The sequence below is a fragment of the Myxocyprinus asiaticus genome, chromosome 3 (genome assembly GCF_019703515.2).
Source record: "Myxocyprinus asiaticus isolate MX2 ecotype Aquarium Trade chromosome 3, UBuf_Myxa_2, whole genome shotgun sequence".
Classification (NCBI taxonomy): Eukaryota; Metazoa; Chordata; class Actinopteri; order Cypriniformes; family Catostomidae; genus Myxocyprinus; species Myxocyprinus asiaticus.
This window is the reverse complement of record NC_059346.1, coordinates 25,891,807-25,912,198: the sequence shown is the minus strand read 5'-3', so window position 1 is coordinate 25,912,198 and position 20,392 is coordinate 25,891,807. Positions and strand designations below refer to the sequence as shown.

The 20,392-nt window shown below is 37.2% G+C and overlaps 1 protein-coding gene and 1 long non-coding RNA gene across 5 annotated transcripts in view; both read left to right on the top strand.

Moving 5' to 3' along the window:
• LOC127422292 (protein FAM102A-like) overlaps positions 1–9,338 on the top strand; it is a 77,892-nt gene extending 68,554 nt beyond the window's left edge. For all 4 annotated transcript variants that reach the window (XM_051665718.1, XM_051665726.1, XM_051665733.1 and 1 more), the window contains 8 exons: positions 897–1,013; positions 1,642–1,688; positions 1,974–2,128; positions 2,428–2,535; positions 4,770–4,971; positions 5,192–5,313; positions 5,491–5,560; positions 6,247–9,338. In XM_051665718.1, the coding sequence (XP_051521678.1) occupies positions 897–1,013; positions 1,642–1,688; positions 1,974–2,128; positions 2,428–2,535; positions 4,770–4,971; positions 5,192–5,313; positions 5,491–5,560; positions 6,247–6,292 (867 nt within the window). In that variant the 3' untranslated portion in view covers positions 6,293–9,338. The remainder of the gene's footprint in view (positions 1–896; positions 1,014–1,641; positions 1,689–1,973; positions 2,129–2,427; positions 2,536–4,769; positions 4,972–5,191; positions 5,314–5,490; positions 5,561–6,246) is intronic.
• Positions 9,339–9,876: 538 nt separating this feature from the next.
• Positions 9,877–12,366, top strand: LOC127422437 (uncharacterized). The gene is made up of 4 exons (XR_007894163.1): positions 9,877–9,918; positions 10,451–10,540; positions 11,400–11,470; positions 11,647–12,366. It is a non-coding gene; the product is annotated as an uncharacterized LOC127422437 (long non-coding RNA).
• Positions 12,367–20,392: the final 8,026 nt, after the last annotated feature.

Sequence of the window (20,392 nt, the reverse complement as noted above, 5' to 3'; positions counted from 1 at the left end):
TTTGTTTGCAACCCATCAGTTGAGAAACACTGCTCTCCACCCTATTTCCACTATTTCAACATTTTGGCAACATTTGATAATAAAACATCTCAGTCTGTGTTTGTATGCGTCTTATGTGGATGTTTGTGGTGAAATTCTTTATCCCTTGAGCATGATGCAATATCACACATCAATGATTTTTAAAGGCCAGTTGGTTACGTGCATCAGTACTGACTGTTTTTCTGTGTAGGGCATCTATCCATTAAAGGAAATGGAAAAATTATGTCAACCTTTAAATCAATAACCAAGGTTAATGCAAGCCTTTGACCAAGAAAAGGTGATATCCCATTAAGAAAGAAGAGACTTAGAAGAAGATCGAGAAATATATGAAGAGACTAAAGAGAATGCATGATGGCAATTCTGTGATAGACTATCTTTAATTGAGTGAAAGAGCAGAGCAAGATTTCATGCATGATTGACTCACATCCCTGTCGTTATGTAAGAGCGCTTTTAGAGTTAACCCTTTCCCTATTCTCCATACACTTACCCTCACAGCAGCACAGCTGCTTTCACACAGAACGGTTCTACAGTTTAACAGTTCTCAGGTCTTTATCCAAGATGAACCGCTGTTTCTTGTTTTTACTCTGAATAAAATGTAAATCATCTACAAGTTGGGGAGAAAAGCTAGATATAGAAGCAAGATTGCTCGGAAAAACACTATATGGGTTGAAAATAGATGTTGATTTTAAGCTCTAGATTTGTGTCATGACTAATTCTTGGTGTCATACTCATAAACCTAATGGTAACTGTGGAACAACTTAAAGGCTCCGTGAAGGGCTGGTTTCAGAAAGTTCATGGCTCCCCTTTTGTTGTTGTATGGCTGAAATCATGCTTGAATGTTTTTCCCCCATCTCCAGCTGGGCTTTGCTGACCTCAACTTGGCGGAGTTTGCTGGTTCAGGCTCCACTGTTCGCTGCTGTATACTGGAGGGCTACGACACCAAGAACACTCGGCAGGACAACTCCATACTCAAGGTGTGTATGTATTTTGTGTAGGGGTGTGTGTTTGTGTTCAGGCATGTGTATCTGAGGGTTGTGCGATGTCCGTCCCATATCTCCTTTCAAAATTGACACTATATGTCCAGTTTAATAAATGAAACCAGTAATGCATTAACAAGCCAGCCTGACCAGCTTACATTCATCTGCCACCTTCATTTTAAAGGGGCAGCCACCACTTTCTCATTCCTAGCAGATAATCATCTATTTTAAAACAAGAAAGTACAGCAGAAGTGGCATTGTTTATTATTGTTTAGAGATACAGTATATAGAAGCACCAACAACACCACAAACACAACAGTCACCTAGAGCAACCACACTGTGTGGGTGACATGTGAAGGGCCAAACCCTTTCATGAGTCCCTTTTAATGACAGACTGACTCACTGTCTCTGAGATGAGTCAGAAGGAAAACATTGAAAGAAATAAAGAAAAAAAAAACCATGAGAAACATTTAATCATGGATATTTTGGGCTATTTTGACTCATTTCAAACTGGATTTAATGTCTAGGTTCTCACTATCAGAGTGATTTAAGCTCATTGTAATGATAAATTATTATGATAATGGTATTTGATCTTCTTCTTTGATCTCTTCTACTCTCTTCCCAGGTTACCATTGGTATGACTCTTCTCTCTGGCGATCCCTGCTTTAAAACGTGAGTGTGTTGGTTCTGTCAAATTACTGAAACTTTTTCAACTTTCCTAGAATAATCCTTTAACCTCCAGGCTGAGGTTTTACTGGAGATTGGATCTCTCTAGTTGAAAGTGCATTGATGGGAAACGTTTGGTGTCTCAATCCCTGCTTAGTTTTTTAGCGCCCCCTCTCGTTTATATTTTAGGTAGTGAGGGGTATGCAGATTAAATATTAATTTGTAGAGAGAACATGTGCCTATTGCTGCCTGATATATTACATATAAACATGACTTTCTCATCTTCCCCAGGCCTGTGAGCACAGCTAAGACCATTGCCATAGCTGGACAGGACCCCTCTCTGCAGCTGGACCGCAAGGGAGAGGGCACTGCCAATCACTCGGTGCCAGCTGTTGGCAGCAACTCTCGCCGATCACTCAAAAGCAGACCCTCTGTGAACAACTCGGGTAAGACACCAGCAATAACTTCACCTTGGCCATCTCGACTGAGATCCTGATTATTTAAAGAACTTTAAAATAAGTAGATATGAATGATTAACAGTATTAATTTAGATGTTCTCTGGATGAAATTGGAGAGGTAGACTGCTGCAGATCAAAGCACACACATTTTATGAGTACTTTTTTGATATTAGTGTTCTTTAACCATTACTCTCTTGGGCTACCTAAAAAGAAAGAATAGTGCTGCATTACTCCGATTTGGAGGAGAATATTTTTGCCAGTGTTGAACTTAGACTGTTTGTCTTCAGGAGGTCTTCAGGAGGGTTTGGAGGAGAACCTGTCCAGTCCAGATGAAGTGTTTCACACAGGACACTCACGGAACTCCAGCTTTGCTAGCCAGCAGAGCAAAATCTCAGGTGGGACTCAGAGCACGATCAAAACAACATCAGGTGCAGATTATAACTGATTACAGTAAAACAAAAAAGCAGCAACAAACTACACTTTTAACATTTACATTTAAAGGTGCTGTAAGCGATTTTTGCCGTTATGGAACTTCCACAAGACTGAGCCATTATTTTAGACACACTTCCTCTTTCCAAAACTCCACCCTCTGAGATTAAGTGTGTCTTCTCACGGTTGTCAAACACAACAGTAGCAAAATAGCGCTGTCAGCTGACAACTGTTATGAATCTGAATACGATATTAAACCGGAATGATCCACTTCAACTACTACACTATGATAACTTGCAAAATGATTGACAGGCAGAAAGCACATAAGAGTCTTCTGATTGGCTGATCCACATCCCGTGGTCACATCTTTGTTTGCTGTTTACAGTCTAGTGCTGTCACAGAGACTTATTTCATGATAACTTTCAGGGAGAAGGAAATTTTTTTGCATACCATTCCATAAATTTAAATATTTAGCAAATGCTTTTATCCAAAGCGACTTACAAATAAGCGACTTGCATATAATGCCTAAAACTTGGATTTTCAAAAGTAAAAGTGAATATAAATTCTTGAGTTTAATCTCACCAATATATTAAAATGAAACATTTACATTTGTTTGTGTCTCATCTTTTTTCCAAACCTTAAGACAGGGTTCCTGGAAAACCTGGAAAAAATTATGGAATTTTAAAATAGGGATTTCCAGGCCTGGAAAAGTCATGAAAATGAGTTAAAGGGGTCATGACTTAGTTTTTTATATAATTGTATTATCTTCACTGAGGTCCACTGATAATGTTAGTAAAGTGTTTTTGCACCAAGGACATAATTTACATAATTTTGTCAGAATTTAGTAATTTCTGTCTGAAACCCTCGGTTTTGTACTAAATCCCCTCAAATACAGTCATGTTTGAAACTCAGTAAGAAGAGAATAAACCATCTCCACAATATTATAGAACTATATTTCAGGATTTACACATAACGCACACTCTAAGCACAGCAGCGCCATTAACTATCAAACAGTCATGATATTTGAAATATTTACTAATTAAACCATTTACTCACGGTTTTGCGACCGGGTCCATTAGTATTTTTAACTGCCCCATCCTTCAATAACAGTTCCTTTGCAAAGCTTGAATTGTATGATGACTTGTTCACAAGCAATCCACACTGATATGAACCGAAAAAACACAATCTATGCTGATATGAGCCGAAAAACCGCACATACATAGTCCAAAGCACAGTGAAGATGCACACGCATACACTATCATTGTGCACTGAAGCTGGGAATGCATCACAATGGTCAAAGACGTCCATCTAGTGCATATTTACATACACCAACAATTAGAAATAGCGCAGATGAGCGAAAGAACAGTTTGTTGAGCAGTTTGTGCTGAAAACAGCAAGAGGCAGCAGCTGAATGAAAGAGAATGGCTTCTCCTCTTCAGAGTTGTATACATGACAGCGGTCAAAGACGTCTGTCTAGTGCATGTTTATATACAAAAATAATTCAAAATAGTCCAAATCAGGAATAGTGAGGCCACACAAGGCCTGTTTGTTTTGTTCTCTCTCAGTTTATGAACTGAAGCACAAGTGGGCGGGACCAAGGATGCGATGAGGTAAAGTAGGTGTTTATGTTGTTGCTGTAGAGGCGGTCATGAATAAACCGGCCCCCAAATGACGTTGGGAGGTCGTGGAAGTAGAAAACGATGAGTTTCTGCAGCTTGGTTTCAATAATAATTTTTATTGCATTGGGGATATTTTGGAGGATAGAAACAATAAATGTTCATTTTGGACTGGAGAGGAAGCTTTGAGTTCAGAAATTTACATTATGTTTTGATAGTAGAATGACCTCTTATATGTCAAAATATCAAGGAAAATTTGATTCCTCATGACATAACTCCTTTAAATCTTAAAAGGCCATGGAAAAGTCAGGGAAAATTGTATAGTGTATATACACTTTTATAGTTCTCTCTCTAACATATTTCATTGGCTGGAAATTGTTCTAGAAAATTATTTTAAAAATTCCTTATCCAGTAATCTAAGTGACTGGAAAAATCATGGATATTCATTGGTCAAAAGGTCAAAAGAACCCTGTAAAGAGAAGAACAGCTCACTTACTTTTTGTTTCTTTCACAACACGGCTGACCTTCATCAAAAGAAGTGACTCACAGACTTGTCTTGTGGTATATGCTTGTCCTTCACACAGGCTACAGCACAGAGTACTCTCGCTCATCCAGCCCAGCGGATCTCTCCCAGCACAGGCGCAACACCTCCACCAGCAGCAGCAGCACATCAGGAGGGATGGTTACAGCTACTGAGAGCCCTGTAGAGCCTGAGAAAGAGCTGGGAAAACCAGAGAGACCCCCACGTCCCCCCCGCCCTGCTCTGCCCCCAAACAGACCCGCAAGGTGCAGAATCAATGACAGCACTCATAAGTTACTTTACTGCTGACAGATATATCATCATATAAGGATTACATAATTATTATGGTCATTCATGTATTTTATTTATTCAATGATATTAGTCTAGCAGCAATGGAATAAAGCTAGATACACAGTATAACCTGACACTAATCTGAGTCTTGATTTCAAATACAGTATATTAAGCATATATGTTACATACATATAGGAGAAAGCAGGACTCTGTGGAGAGCCATCCCTCTTGGGTGGATGACACTCGTATTGATGCAGATGATATTGTGGAGAAGATTGTCCAGAGTCAGAACTTTGCTGATGTCAGCAACAATGAAGGTGCATTAAGTATTTAATATTTAGTGTTATTTAACTCCACTTTAGCCCAGTCATCAGTTAGTAATTAATTCTCAGTTAAAGCACTGATACAGTTGTGAGGGCATTACCAACTTATTATCCACTTGTGAAGACTTTCCATTTCTAAAGCTGTTTATTTTGTCACTCTTTCTCTCACAGACAGCAATTTAACACTGTTCATCAGTAGGGATGGCACCACAGCGTTAAGTGGTATCCAGCTGGTTAACAGGTAAACTGGTGCTCTTTCATATCCTTTACCTCTTGTTGTAAAGAACACAATGAAAATTCTCTCATCATTTACTCACCCTCATGCCATCCCAGATGTGTATGACTGTATGAATTTCAGCTCTGTAGGTTCATACTGTGCAAGTGAATGGTGACCAAATATTTGAAGCTCCAGAAAGCACATAAAGCCAGCGTAAAAATAATCTATAAGACTCCAATGGTTTAATCCATGTCTTCTGAAGCGATCAAATCGGTTTTGTGTAGGAACAGACCAACATATAACTCCTTTATACACTATAAATCTTGACATCAGCAGTCTCCTTGGCGATCATGATTTCAAGCTCAATTAAACTTCCTAGCACCATCTAACGCTCTGCGCAAGCGGCAAAAACTAGGAAGTGTAATCGAGCTTGAAATCACAACCTAGAGATTGCAATGGCAAGATGTACTGTAAAAAAGAAGTTACCAAAACGGTGTGTTCTCATCCAATATCGATTGGATTGCTTCAGAAGACAAGGATTAAACAACTGGAATTACTTTTATGTTGCCTTTTTGTGCGTTTTTGAGCTTCAAAATACTGGTCACCATTCACTTGCATTGTATGGAGATATTCTTCTAAAAATAAGAAAAAGTTAATTATCATGAAAAAAGTGTGTTATACCATTGTTTTATTCCATGTTTTATTGGCAGGGTGTCTGCGGGTGTGTTTGAACCAGTGGTGATTGAGAGCCATTAGATCTCTGGAGGCACAGCAGTCACTCTTTCTCTCTCATGTACAGCCACTGCCACTTTTTTATTTTAAAATGATGACAAGAGCAAGACAGGAACTGTAAGTCAGAATGGGCATCTGACTTCACATCTTGCTTCTCTTTAGGTTTTGATTTTTCTTTCTTATTTCAACTGAATTTAAATCTGTGTACTCACATATTACAACATTAACACCCTTATGCATTACATTAGCAGAAAACGGAGGTGGGTACTTTTATACTGTTCATACAGTAGCTCTAATTAAGACTTAATATTCATTAATGTTTTACTGCGGAATATAAACTACTTGAAATGCCTTAAGAAGTGAGGCGTGATGGGAGCTTCAGTCTAACACTGTGAAATATGAATTTGAGGGCAGTCCCAAGGGTTTAGACTAAAAATACAAAGTTTTATTAAAACTAGTCTTTCGTATATTATTTGATCATTTGAATGTAGAATGTATCTTTGACTTTTATTTCTTTACATTGTATTTCACGCCTGTATTTTATGCTCAGTTAAGGTTACAAACCACTCAAATTTATTTGCCCTTGTACACTTTGTAAAACTGATGCAGTTTAGTCCACTCTACTTAGTAGCCAGCCCATTAGCCTGTTTTAAACATTGAAAAATATGCCTGAAGTCATATATGGCTGGCCATACAAACATGTCAGGCTAGGAAAAATCATTTTGGCCATTCCCCCATACTGACCTGTTTTAAGTATCCTAACTTGTTAAAATTAGTTTGCTTGCATGTTCCAGCTGGACTGGTGAACATGACATTAATATAAAGGCCACTTTCTTTTTTCTTTCTCATTCTCTTTTTATTTCATTTTCTCCCTGCTATTTTACAATACCCCATCTGTGTCTCTGTCTCTCTTTTTCTCTCTGTGTTTCACTGTTTAAATTACTATGCTGCTGGTTTCAGCTGTGAATGTTCATGTGACTATGACAGCACTGTATTGTCACTATTAGCATACAGCTGGATGCAGCTGAATGCATGACAGTACAGTAAAGTCATTTATATGGTATTCTATTGATAGGGTCTTGTTAGTATCACAATAATCATATATACTGCCCAGAAATACACTTTAAGAGCATTGTGCAGCTAATAGCTAAGTGGCACAGAGAAAGAGCAAAAGACTGTATTTTATCTAGATGTCTTTTGTATACGTTACAGGGCAAAGCTGTAAAAATGAATTGTTTGTAGGGTTAGATCAGAGACAGTGACTCGTAGTCACACGATAACCGACTCTGTATTTCTGGCCAGCACCTGGTGTGCACTGGGATACAGCTGGGATTTCCATTCTGTGTTTCTGTATCATGTTCATTGTGTTAATTGTTTGTTATCTAGTTAGCTAGCCATGATCATTGTAGAGAAGAATCTTTCTCAGTTGATCTGAGAGAATTCAGCAGATTTCCAAACTGACGTTGTGAGTTCTGTACTCATTTCGCACAAATTTTGTTTTGTCAGTAGAGAAAAGTGCAATGTAGGCCTGTTATTGTTATTCTGTCCATTTTAATGAATACTTTCAGGGAAATTTGCCCTAAAATGTTTTTATTCTGTCCAGTGACTTAAAATTGCATGCATAAACTGAATCACTGTTCACTATTGTAATAAAGAAGTGAGGCTGGTTACATTTGAAAGTGTTGTAAATCCATATTAATGGACATTTTGTTATTCATGCCCCATTTTAAACTTGGATTAACTCTTAATCTTAGTCTGTGGCATGAGCCAGCTGCTTTTCTGCAGGATTATGAAATAATATCTTATTTTAGTACTCCTGGAAATGTGAAATAACACTATCTTCGAAAGGGAGAAATAAATTATATTTATGCTGTCCTATAAAGTCTAGTGTTTTGGAAGTTTCAGTTTAGCTAGTATAAAGGGATTCTCTGAAGACACTGAAAAATGTATCTAATTGTTTTCATTGTTTACTCTTTGCACCTCTGTTGTCTATCTCCAAAAAAAAAAAAAAAAAAAAAGCTATTAGCAATTTATACTAATAATAACTCTTTCCTGTCATCCTGTATTTTCGAACCAGCAGGCTGGTTCATTGGAATGTTAACTCTTTCTGTAGGGATTTTTCCGACCTTGTTGTTAAAAAATTCTATAATGTCTAACATTGAGATGGCATGAAAAAATTCCAATGTTCATCTATGATTCTTATTGTCTTTCTCTACTCGCTCTTAAAAAGACTTTTGTAATGTTAATGTTAATGTTTTTTTTGTTTTTTTTTCACAATTGACTGTAATCTGTGATCTTTTTAAAGCAGAGGAGTAGATGTATACTTGGTTTAAGATGCTGTTGCAGGAAGCTGAACGTAGTCTATGTTAAAAAACAACAACATTGTTTTGGAAGCAAGAGGGACTATCATTCCCCTATCTTTTATAGTTTATGTACATTTCAGTAATCTGGAGCTTTACTTTTTTATTATTTTATTTAAAAGTGTTATATCAGTCCACACACATTTACATTTTTGAAGCGGAATCCGAAATTAAGCAAAAGAACATTTTGATTTTTAAACAAAATACATTTGAAATATTTAGCAATAAATTCTAAAAATCTCAAGGAATAACTGCACTGAATAGCACAGAAATACTGAAAAACAGAAAACTCCAGAATACTGAAACCTCAGATTATATATATATATATATGTTCACTACAACAGCACTTAAATACTGAAAAGTAACTAATGTCACTCACACATTCTTCTGAGTGGTGATCATAGTTTGGTGATCAAGGATGCAAGCTGTGCACTTGAGTCTTACAGAATGCTTTCAGCATCCATATTAATTACAACAAAAGAAAAGAAACAATATTCTCTAGATTTCTTTAAAAATGTATAACATATATAAATGAATTTACCACTAAAGTACTATGGAAATGAATTTATTTTTCTGATATGGTGACAAATATTTATATTTTAAGATCACACACATAAGCAATGTTATATTGCTTCAAAGTTTTCTTAGTCTCATGTTTGGTTTAGTGCATGGAGAGGAATACTATCTTTCGATGGACCTGAACTATATTTCTACACTTGTATGTGAATGTTTCTTTCTTTAAAGTAACTGTCAGGTGTATATGTTATTTTGGGGAAATAAAGATAATTTTTGGGATCATAAAACATCAGTGTTGTCTGAATTATTTTGGTAATGAACTCACAACATCTAATAACTCATCCACATGAACTATAATTTACTTCATTTTAAATGATGTATTGTTTATTGTCAGCAGACAAATCACATGTACTGTATCCTACATAAATGAAAAATAAATAACCAGTTTAGATCAGACTTTACACTGATGATACATTAATATGTAATTTAGCAGTAATGAATCTGTAAGAGTAAAATATATAATACACAAAAGAATGATTATATGTATATTATTATTAAATATTAAATATTATTTCTGTAATTTACTTATATTCACCAGAACCATCTGTTATATGCATTACAGCTTATTGATAATAACTGTCTTTTAGCGCCCTCGTCTGGTGAATAATAGGCCCAAAGGCCGACGGTCAGGTGAAATAAACTACATTTCCCAGTACAACTTCCCTTCTTACCCGGAAGTTCCATTTGTAATCAGGAAGTGGCACGTCCATTATGGTAAGAGTGAATAAAATGTGTTTTGTTTTTGTCGTTTCCATGCGAAAGCAGATAATATACATATTAATGTTCTACTTGTTTATAGGCCACCGTGTAGTTCTTAATTGTAGTGTGCTATTTAACTTTCTTATGAAAATAATGAATTTGCTACACAAGAGTTTACACAACAACATTCCTGCTGAACTCTGTAGAGCCCATGAAGGCAGCCCAAATAAGTCATTTACTCACAGTTATAGTCACTGATAATTGCTTTGTGTAGCCGTAGCTACAATAACTAGTCTTGCCACAGACATCCAGATCTTAATACTAGCTTACGTTCATTTACAGCTCTTCAAATACACTCCATATATGAAATTAAATTAGAGATTTTAAGATTGCATTACACACTGTTTTGTTCAGTGTGAGTACATTGGCCAAACAGAATATATAATTTTTTACAATATATTTACATTTTATTAAAATGATTTGCATTCTGTCTCATTCTCTAGTGTAATGTTTGCTAGCCCCTAAATAAACATGTGTTACTTTTCAGGCAACCGGGGCAGATCAAGATGTTGGCTTGGGACTTGTCGGCTTTACTCTGTTGCTGTTTACATATTAAACCATTTGGGTCATAGTCTTGGTAAGTATTTTTTAAATGCTTAAACCTAAGCAACATTTAAGTGTCAGGAATATTCTTTTGCAATGTCACATTTCCTGGCCACATGACCTCTAACTACAAGAAATTACGTTTTTCAAGAGCTAAATCTGTAATATGCTACTGCAGTAGCTACAATAGCACAGAACTCCTCTATGTTGAACACTTTCTGTATTGTTGGATCATAAGTCAATTAACTCATCTGTTGCCCTTTTCATGCATACTGAGGTTCTGACTGGTGTGTGAGCAATTTTGCATGCTAGTTCTTACATGGTGAAATTGTGTTAACTGTGTTCATGCTGTGATGACATCGTGATGGTTTTGAGTGATTCTTCTTTCCACCAAACACATTGTGTAAAATACTGAATTTGTGCGAAGAGTTGTGAAATGTTTTTTTTTTTTTTTTTTTTTTTAAAGCACAGGAATAGTGTTTGTAGTTCCTATTTAAAAATTAGTCTTTTAGAAAATGGGAGTTTGGTTGATGATTTTTGACTACTAGATTGTATTTGTGTAAATTAATGTGTAAGTAATTGAAAAACTGATGTTCCTTTTTGGTCTGGAAACTTCAATGTAATTGAACCCCTACAAAATATGTAGGAGTTATGAGTCTCCAGAGTCAGAGAGTAAACGCATAGCATAATGTAATTCTGTTTTGTTTTGTTTTTTCATTATTGAGAGGGAGGCCTAAACCACGACTATAGAGAAAAGTAACTTACTCTTGTAAGTGCCTCACTAGAGAAAAAGCTGTACTGCTTTAGCATTTATATAAAAGTAGCTTTGTTTAACAAAAAAAAAAAAGCACATAAATTGTCAGCCATTGACAGAATCTCTTCTCTTATTCCAGCCATTTTTTTCCACGTGAATATTCAGTCACACTTCCTGGAGTTGCAGCATTAATTCTCATTCTTTTTGTTGGTGAGTAAAGCAAGATGAATGTATTACAAAGGATGTGGGCAACATTGAGGTTTTATTCATTTGTCTGTATAGTATAAAAATGAGGTTCACTAATGGAGATAACAATTAAAATTACTTTCAGAATTTCTATGTGTCTGTATGTCTACTGTAGTAAACTAAATATACCCTTTTTTCAGGCACCTTCATAGGGGTTGTAACATGGAAGAATCGAAAGCCTAAAAAAGTAGATTAAGACTCTCCAGGTTGTTGTGGTTCATCTGATGACAAGAACAAATGGTGTTGAATTCACTCATGTACCATTTCCTGTACACAGCCACGTGGATATTTATTCCAAAGCTTGCTGCTCTACACCCTGGTCTTCAGACAATTCATCAATGAATCTGATTTCATTAAGAAACCAGGGCAGTACTAAACATGTAGTTACATAGTAGTCTACTGAGCATTGCACATCCAGGGTTTATAACCTTGTCTTAAGACCGAACTAGACATGAGATGTTTATCTTTGGATAATGTTTCCATAGTCAGTGAAGTGTAGGTTGCATCTGGATGAATGTGAAATGGGACAAGGGATATCTATTGTTATTCTTTAAGTTTAGGAACCAACGAAGCCAATATTTAGCTGTTCTCTTACTTTGTAAAATGGACTTCATTTTAAAGGATGAATGCAGTTGCATAATAATTCTGGACAATATTTGAAAGTGAGTGAGCAATGTTTTGTAATATCACACACTATTCAACATTATACAGGAAATAAGAAAACCCTTATATAATGTTATGTGTTTTGTTTTCTTTCTAGTTCTATATTGCATATGTTTCATATTTTCATTGCATAATTTGTCTTATGGTTTTAATGAAATGACAAGTATAGATAGAAAGATGTATTTATAACATGTACACTACAAAATATGTTACAATGTATGTATAGGCTATATATATATATATATACAGGTGCTGGTCATATAATTAGAATATCATCAAAAAGTTGATTTATTTCACTAATTCCGTTCAAAAAGTGAAACTTGTATATTATATTCATTCATTACACACAGACTGATATATTTCAAATGTTTATTTCTTTTAATTTTGATGATTATAACTGACAACTAAGGAAAATCCCAAATTCAGTATCTCAGAAAATTAGAATATTACTTAAGACCAATACAAAGAAAGGATTTTTAGAAATCTTGGCCAACTGAAAAGTATGAACATGAAAAGTATGAGCATGTACAGCACTCAATACTTAGTTGGGGCTCCTTTTGCCTGAGTTACTGCAGCAATGTGGCGTGGCATGGAGTCGATCAGTCTGTGGTACTGCTCAGGTGTTATGAGAGCCCAGGTTGCTCTGATAGTGGCCTTCAGCTCTTCTGCATTGTTGGGTCTGGCATATCGCATCTTCCTCTTCACAATACCCCATAGATTTTCTATGGGGTTAAGGTCAGGCGAGTTTGCTGGCCAATTAAGAACAGGGATACCATGGTCCTTAAACCAGATACTGGTTGCTTTGGCACTGTGTGCAGGTGCCAAGTCCTGTTGGAAAATGAAGCATGAAGTGCTCTAAAACTTCCTGGTATACGGCTGCGTTGACCTTGGACCTCAGAAAACACAGTGGACCAACACCAGCAGATGACATGGCACCCCAAACCATCACTGACTGTGGAAACTTTACACTGGACCTCAAGCAACGTGGATTGTGTGCCTCTCCTCTCTTCCTCCAGACTCTGGGACCCTGATTTCCAAAGGAAATGCAAAATTTACTTTCATCAGAGAACATAACTTTGGACCACTCAGCAGCAGTCCAGTCCTTTTTGTCTTTAGCCCAGGCGAGACGCTTCAGACGCTGTCTGTTGTTCAAGAGTGGCTTGACACAAGGAATGTGACAGCTGAAACCCATGTCTGTGCGTAGTGGTTCTTGAAGCACTGACTCCAGCTGCAGTCCACTCTTTGTGAATCTCCCCCACATTTTTGAATGGGTTTTGTTTCACAATCCTCTCCAGGGTGCGGTTATCCCTATTGCTTGTACACTTTTTTCTACCACATCTTTTCCTTCCCTTCACCTCTCTATTAATGTGCTTGGACACAGAGCTCTGTGAACAGCCAGCCTCTTTTGCAATGACCTTTTGTGTCTTGCCCTCCTTGTGCAACGTGTCAATGGTCGTCTTTTGGACAACTGTCAAGTCAGCAGTCTTCCCCATGATTGTGTAGCATACAGAACTAGACTGAGAGACCATTTAAAGGCCTTTGCAGGTGTTTTGAGTTAATTAGCTGATTAGAGTGTGGCACCAGGTGTCTTCAATATTGAACCTTTTCACAATATTCTAATTTTCTGAGATACTGAATTTGGGATTTTCCTTAGTTGTCAGTTATAATCATCAAAATTAAAAGAAATAAACATTTGAAATATATCAGTCTGTGTGTAATGAATGAATATAATATACAAGTTTCACTTTTTGAACGGAATTAGTGAAATAAATCAACTTTTTGATGATATTCTAATTATATGACCAGCACCTGTGTGTGTGTGTGTGTGTGTGTGTGTGTGTGTGTGTGTATATATATATATATATATATATATATATATATATATATATATATATATATATATATATATATTAAAGGAATATTCCAGGTTCAGTACAAGTTAAGCTCGATCAACAGCATGTGTGGCATAATATTGATTACCATAAAAATTAATAACTAAAAAAAGCAAAACTTTTTACAGTGAAACACTTACAATGGCAGTGAATGGGGCCAACCTGTAAATGTTAAAATACTGTTATATCAAAATAATAGCCAAGACATAAACAGTATGCCTGTTAACATGATGTAAGTGTGATAAAATCACTTACTAACCTTTTCTGTTTAAGTTATATCCGATTTTTAGAACTTCGTTGCCATGACGATATAACACCGTAAACCCTAAACTGATGATTTAAACAAATTTACAGCACAAATGATAGGCGAGTATTAACATGAGAATTAATGTGAGTGCTTTTATAAAATAATAAGCTTTACATTTCTGCCTTTAGTTTAAACCCTCCAAAAATTGGCCCCATTCACTTTTTATTTTTTTTTAAAAAGGACCCAGTTAACACACGTGCATCTCTGTCTGTCTAAGAGCGTTTCTTCTGGAAAGCGTCGCATTCTAATTAACTTCTGTTAAACATCTTAAAAAGATCCGATTGACAAACATTCTAAACCATAAATGTCTCAAAGACATCTGCTGAATGTCTTATTGACATCCAAGAGCAAACGTCTTAAAGACGTATTGCAGATGAGCAAACAACCTGAAAAATACGTCTTTCAGATGTAAACACACACGCACATCTGATAGACGTCTGGGTGTGCTATCAGGGGAGGGACTAGTCGAATTATTTATTTATTTATTTGTGATGATCAACATTATGCCACAAATGCTGTTTATTAAACTGAGCTTGCATTGAACCCGCAATATTCCTTCAAAAAGCATCTTAATTACGTTACATTTTAAAACATTTTATTCGTATGCTCATTTTTGGATTGTTAAAGCCGATCTCGTTGCTAAAGTGCGTTCTAAGTGCACGGGTGTATACTACAGACTGTAGTGTGCGATGGGCCGCTGCAGTCTCTTCGCGGTCACTCTGATGAGAGGGACTGATCGCGCGAGCACATCTCTCTCTCTCACTCATGCTCACTGTAATATCACACGAGCATAGTAAGAATGCGCTGATTTTTCCTGCACCGACCTGCTGAGACTCGGACATGTATTAGCGTTTCCAAAATGAGTCAAACTGAGGTATGTTGTTTCTTTTCATTTGTCGAATCCAAGGTAAACTCACGGCCGATGTCCAAGTTCCTCAGACAGTTGATGAGCTCGTGCGCTTCCTGTTTGAATGTGCAGTTCTGTTTCAATGTACATCAGATACTGACCTTGCCAGATTCACAATAATTAAATGTGCATTGTTTTGAGCTAACATATGTTATTGTAATTCTGCTGTTTAAATAAGAAGCTAATGACAAATGTCTCTATTTATAAGCCATGCTGCATTTCATGGTATAAAAAAGGCTCAAATGAAATGGAAAAATTGAATTTCTTCAGAGCAGCTGATTGCCATCACTGAAAACAAGTAAACGTCTGTCAGATTCATTTTTTTCTGGCATTTAAGACTGTTTAAAAACGAATTTAGACACATGACTACTGGAAGGAAGAACAAATGGGCATTTGTTGAACTGTGAAAATGAGCCAAAGTTATCTAGTGGTTTGCTGCTATGGTTTCCTTCTTGTCACAACATTCTTGTGGCTTAAAGGAACAGTACATTTATTTTAGCTGATGGCATGTCAGATTTGTGCTGTGCCATCATAGTGCTGAACTCGCTGGTAATTCAGGATTTTAAATAACTAATTATTTCCCTGTTTGAGTAGCTACACGGAAGAGATCTGAGGCACTTGAAGAGAAACATATTTTGTTCGCTCTCCTGATGTCAAGGAGACAGATACTAACCAGTTCATGATCTCCTGTTACAATTAACGTGGATGACCATTACTACTTTGACAAAACCATCTGACATTGTAACATTGTGATTATAGAGTGCAGTGAATTATGTTATTTTCACTGTCTCTTAAGTGCTATGTGTTATTTTAGAAAAGAGGGAAATACATGCATATTCAACACTTCTTCATTAGGTGCTGGATCAAGGCAAAAAGCATTGAAATATGACTGAAAAAGTAGGTCCATACACTGTTATGATATTTCCATTTATTGATTTAAAAACAGCAACAAAGTTTTGGTTAAAATGATCTTCGTCAGACCATTTTAGAACAGCAAACAAGTGTTATGAAAACACCGGTCATTGACAAATAGGTGGTCTGAGGTGATAAAAATGAGAAATCTTTTAAAAATCTAGTTTAAAAGACATGCCAAGTACATAGAATTGTGATGTTTCCATGTTGGTTTCATACATTTTTTTAAAAAACACTGCATTTTCTAAAAAATAAATAAATGAAATAAAATATTTAAAAAAGTCAAAACATTATGTAAAAGATGTTTAAATAATTTGCACCTTGAATACATGTGAGTTTACACAACTTAATAATTAAAAAAAACTTTTCAAAGAATTGTATTTATTTATTTATTTTTACAAATATCATGAATTTTTGAGTCATAAATATATATTTTTAGGGTTACTCCATTTGACCTGATCAAAATGTGCCTTTTCAGAATAATGACAAAAAATGTGTCATGTGTCACACAGATTATTCCAAAATACTTATGACAAAATGTATTTTTTCAAGAGTTTCAGATTTGATTTGATGGACTAAAGCTTTAAAACAGAACTGTTTCACTGCTTTCTTTTCTTTTCTTTTTTTTTTTTTTTTTTAAGAGAACATAATAAAAGATTATTCCAAAATACTTATGCCAATGTTTCTTTTTTCAAGAATTTCAGCTTTTAATGAGACTTTTATTTTATTTATTTTTTAAAAGAAATAATAAAAGTCTCTAGATTGTTACACCACTTAGACATTTTTACTTCAAAAAGAATATCAAAAAGACATTGATCTCAGAAATTGAAAATATGTTGATCAAAGTAGACGTATATTCAAGTAATAATTTTTTGTAAATTACTTTTTAATGTATTTTTGAAAAATTTAATAGATACAGACAAAAATATGAGTGTCATGTCATTGACCCATACAGTAATTGTAAACCTGGATTTTGACCCTCAAGGGGGCAGGAATCCAGTATACATGTTTTGTTTGTTTGTTTGTTTGTTTTTTCATTTTTGCCAAGCAACCATTTGTGCTTCACAGAAACCTGGCTGAGTGAAGCCATTACGGACAGCACGTTACATCTGCTGGGCTTTCAGCTGTTCAGAGCGGATCACATCGTGGAGTTAACGGAGAAAACGAGAGGCGGTGGAACATGCTTTTACATCAATGAAAGTTGGTGTACAGATGTATCAGCGTTAAAGAAGAAGTGCTGTCTTAATTTGGAAGTGCTCTTTATTAACTGTAAGCCTGTCTGCTCACCGCGGGAGTTTTCCTCGTTTATTCTGGTGAGTGTGTATATTGCGCCCAAATGCGTGTTTGAATGCCACGCTGCAACAGCTGACTGATCAAATCACAGACACAGAACAACAATACCCGGACTCAGTTATTATTATTCTTGGGGATTTTAACAAAGCAAACCTCACACATGAACTGCCCAAATACAAACAGCACATTACATGCCCCACCAGAGACAGGAACATACTGGATCATTGCTACACAACAGTAAAGGATGCATATCGCTCTGTTCTTAGAGCAGCTTTGGGACTATCTGATCACTGTCTGGTTCATCTTCTTCCAACCTACAAACAGAAATTAAAATCTACTAAACCTGTATTAAGGACTGTAAAGAGATGGACCAACGAAGCAGAGCTGGAGCTACAAGCTTGCTTTGACTGCACTGATTGGAGTGTTTTTGAGGCTGCAGATACCAATCTGGATGAGCTCACAGATACTGTTACATCATATATCAGTTTTTGTGAGGGTATGTGCATTCCTACTTGGATTTATTTAACATTTAACAATGACAAACCATGGTTTACAGTGGAACTCAGGCAGCTTCGTCAGGCCAAAGAGGATGCTTACAGAGTTGGGGATAAAGTCTTGTACAATCAGGCCAGGAACACACTGAATAAGGGAATCAGAGTGGCTAAAAGAAGATACTCTGAGAAGCTGAAAAACAAGTTTTCAGCTAACGACCCTGCATCAGTGTGGAGTGGCATGAAACAACTTACGAATTACAGGACTCCTGCCCCCAACCCTGTGGTGGACCAACAACTGGCTGACGACCTGAATGTGTTCTACTGTAGATTTGAAAGGCCCAATCTCACACCCCACACCCACTCTGACCTTCACTTCACACAAACACCAACACCTCCTGCAACCCCCCATCTCCCCCCTCCTGCTACTCAACCTGCACTAAAGATCTGTGAAGATGATGTGAGCCGTGTCTTTCGACAACAAAGGATAAGGAAAGCACAGGGCCCAGATAGCGTTTCACCTTCATGTCTTCGATCCTGTGCTAACCAGCTGGCCCCCATCTTCACACAGATCTTCAATAGATCACTGGAGCAGTGTGAAGTCCCATGCTTCTTCAAACGTTCCACTATCATCCCCATCCCAAAGAAACCAAAAATCATAGGACTAAATGACTACAGACCTGTCGCCCTGACGTCTGTGGTCATGAAATCATTTGAGAGACTGGTGTTGTCCCACCTGAAGAACATCACTGGACCCTTTCTAGATCCCCTTCAATTTGCTTATCGACCAAACAAGTCTGTGGATGATGCAGTCAACATGGGACTGCATCATATCCTGCAACATCTGGACAGACCAGGGACATATGCAAGGATCCTTTTTGTGGACTTCAGTTCGGCTTTCAACACCATCATCCCAGCTATACTCCAGAAAAAATTACACCAACTCTCTGTTCCCATGTCTATCTGTCAGTGGATTACCAGCTTTCTGATGGACAGGCAGCAGCTTGTGAGACAGGGAAAACTCACTTTCAGCACCTGTACAATCAGCACTGGTGCCCCCCAGGGATGTGTGCTCTCCCCACTACTCTTCTCCCTCTACACCAATGACTGCATCACCAAGGACCCCTCTGTCAAGCTCCTGAAGTTTGCAGACGACACCATTGTCAACGGCCTCATCCGAGATGACGATGAGTCTGCATACAGACAGACAGAGGTTAAACAGATGGCTGTCTGGTGCAGTCAAAACAACCTTGAGCTGAACACGCTCAAAATGGTGGAGATGATTGTGGACTTTAGGAGGAACACCCCAACACTGACCCCCCTCACCATTCTAAATAGCACTGTGGCAGCAGTGGAGTCATTCAGGTTCCTGGGCACTACCATCTCACAGGACCTGAAGTGGGAAACCCACATTGACTCCACTGTGAAAAAGGCCCAGCAGAGGTTGTACTTCCTTCGCCAGCTGAGGAAATTCAACCTGCCACAGGCGCTGCTGATACAGTTCTACTCAGCAGTCATTGAGTATATCCTCTGCACTTCAGTAACTGTCTGGTTTGGTTCAGCTACGAAATCAAACATCAGAAGACTACAAAGGACAGTTCGGACTGCTGAGAGGATTATTGGTTGCCCCCTGCCCTCCCTTCAAGAACTATACACTTCCAGAGTGAGGAAAAAGGCTGGAAAAATCACTCTGGACCCCACTCACCCTGCCCACTACCTTTTTGGACTGTTGCCTTCTGGTTGACGCTTCAGAGCTCTGAGCACCAGAACCGTCAGGCACAGGAACAGTTTTTTTCCCTCAGGCTATCCATCTCATGAACAGTTAAATTGCCCCATTGAGCAATAACTATGTGCAATACACAGTTTAGTCTTTCTTATATTTATCCAACACATCCAACCTCTTCTGCCATTTCTTTCCTCTGAAAAAAAAAACCATTTACACTGTACGTAACAGATTGTATTAAATTTGCACTACCCATGTGTCTGTGTATGTATGTATGTATGTGTGTGTCTGTACGTATGTGTATAATTCATTTTTTTAAATTTTTTTTTTTTATTATTATCTGTGTCTTGCTGCTGTTTTTGTATTGTTTTTGTATAGTTGTATGCTGGAAGCTCCTGTCACCAAGACAAATTCCTTGTATGTTTAAGCATACTTGGCAATAAAGCTCATTCTGATTCTGATTCTGATTCTGATTTGTCATAATATTAAGGTGACAATTTACACTTATATGAGTGTATAAAGTTCATTAAAGATCTCAAATCAAGGGGGGCCTGGGTAGCTCAGCAAGTGAAGACGCTGACTACCACACCTGGAGTCGCAAGTTAGAATCCACGCAGTGCTTAGTGACTCCAGTCAGGCTTCCTAAGCAGCCAATTGGCCCGGTTGCTAGGGTGGGTAGAGTCACGTTGGGTTAACCT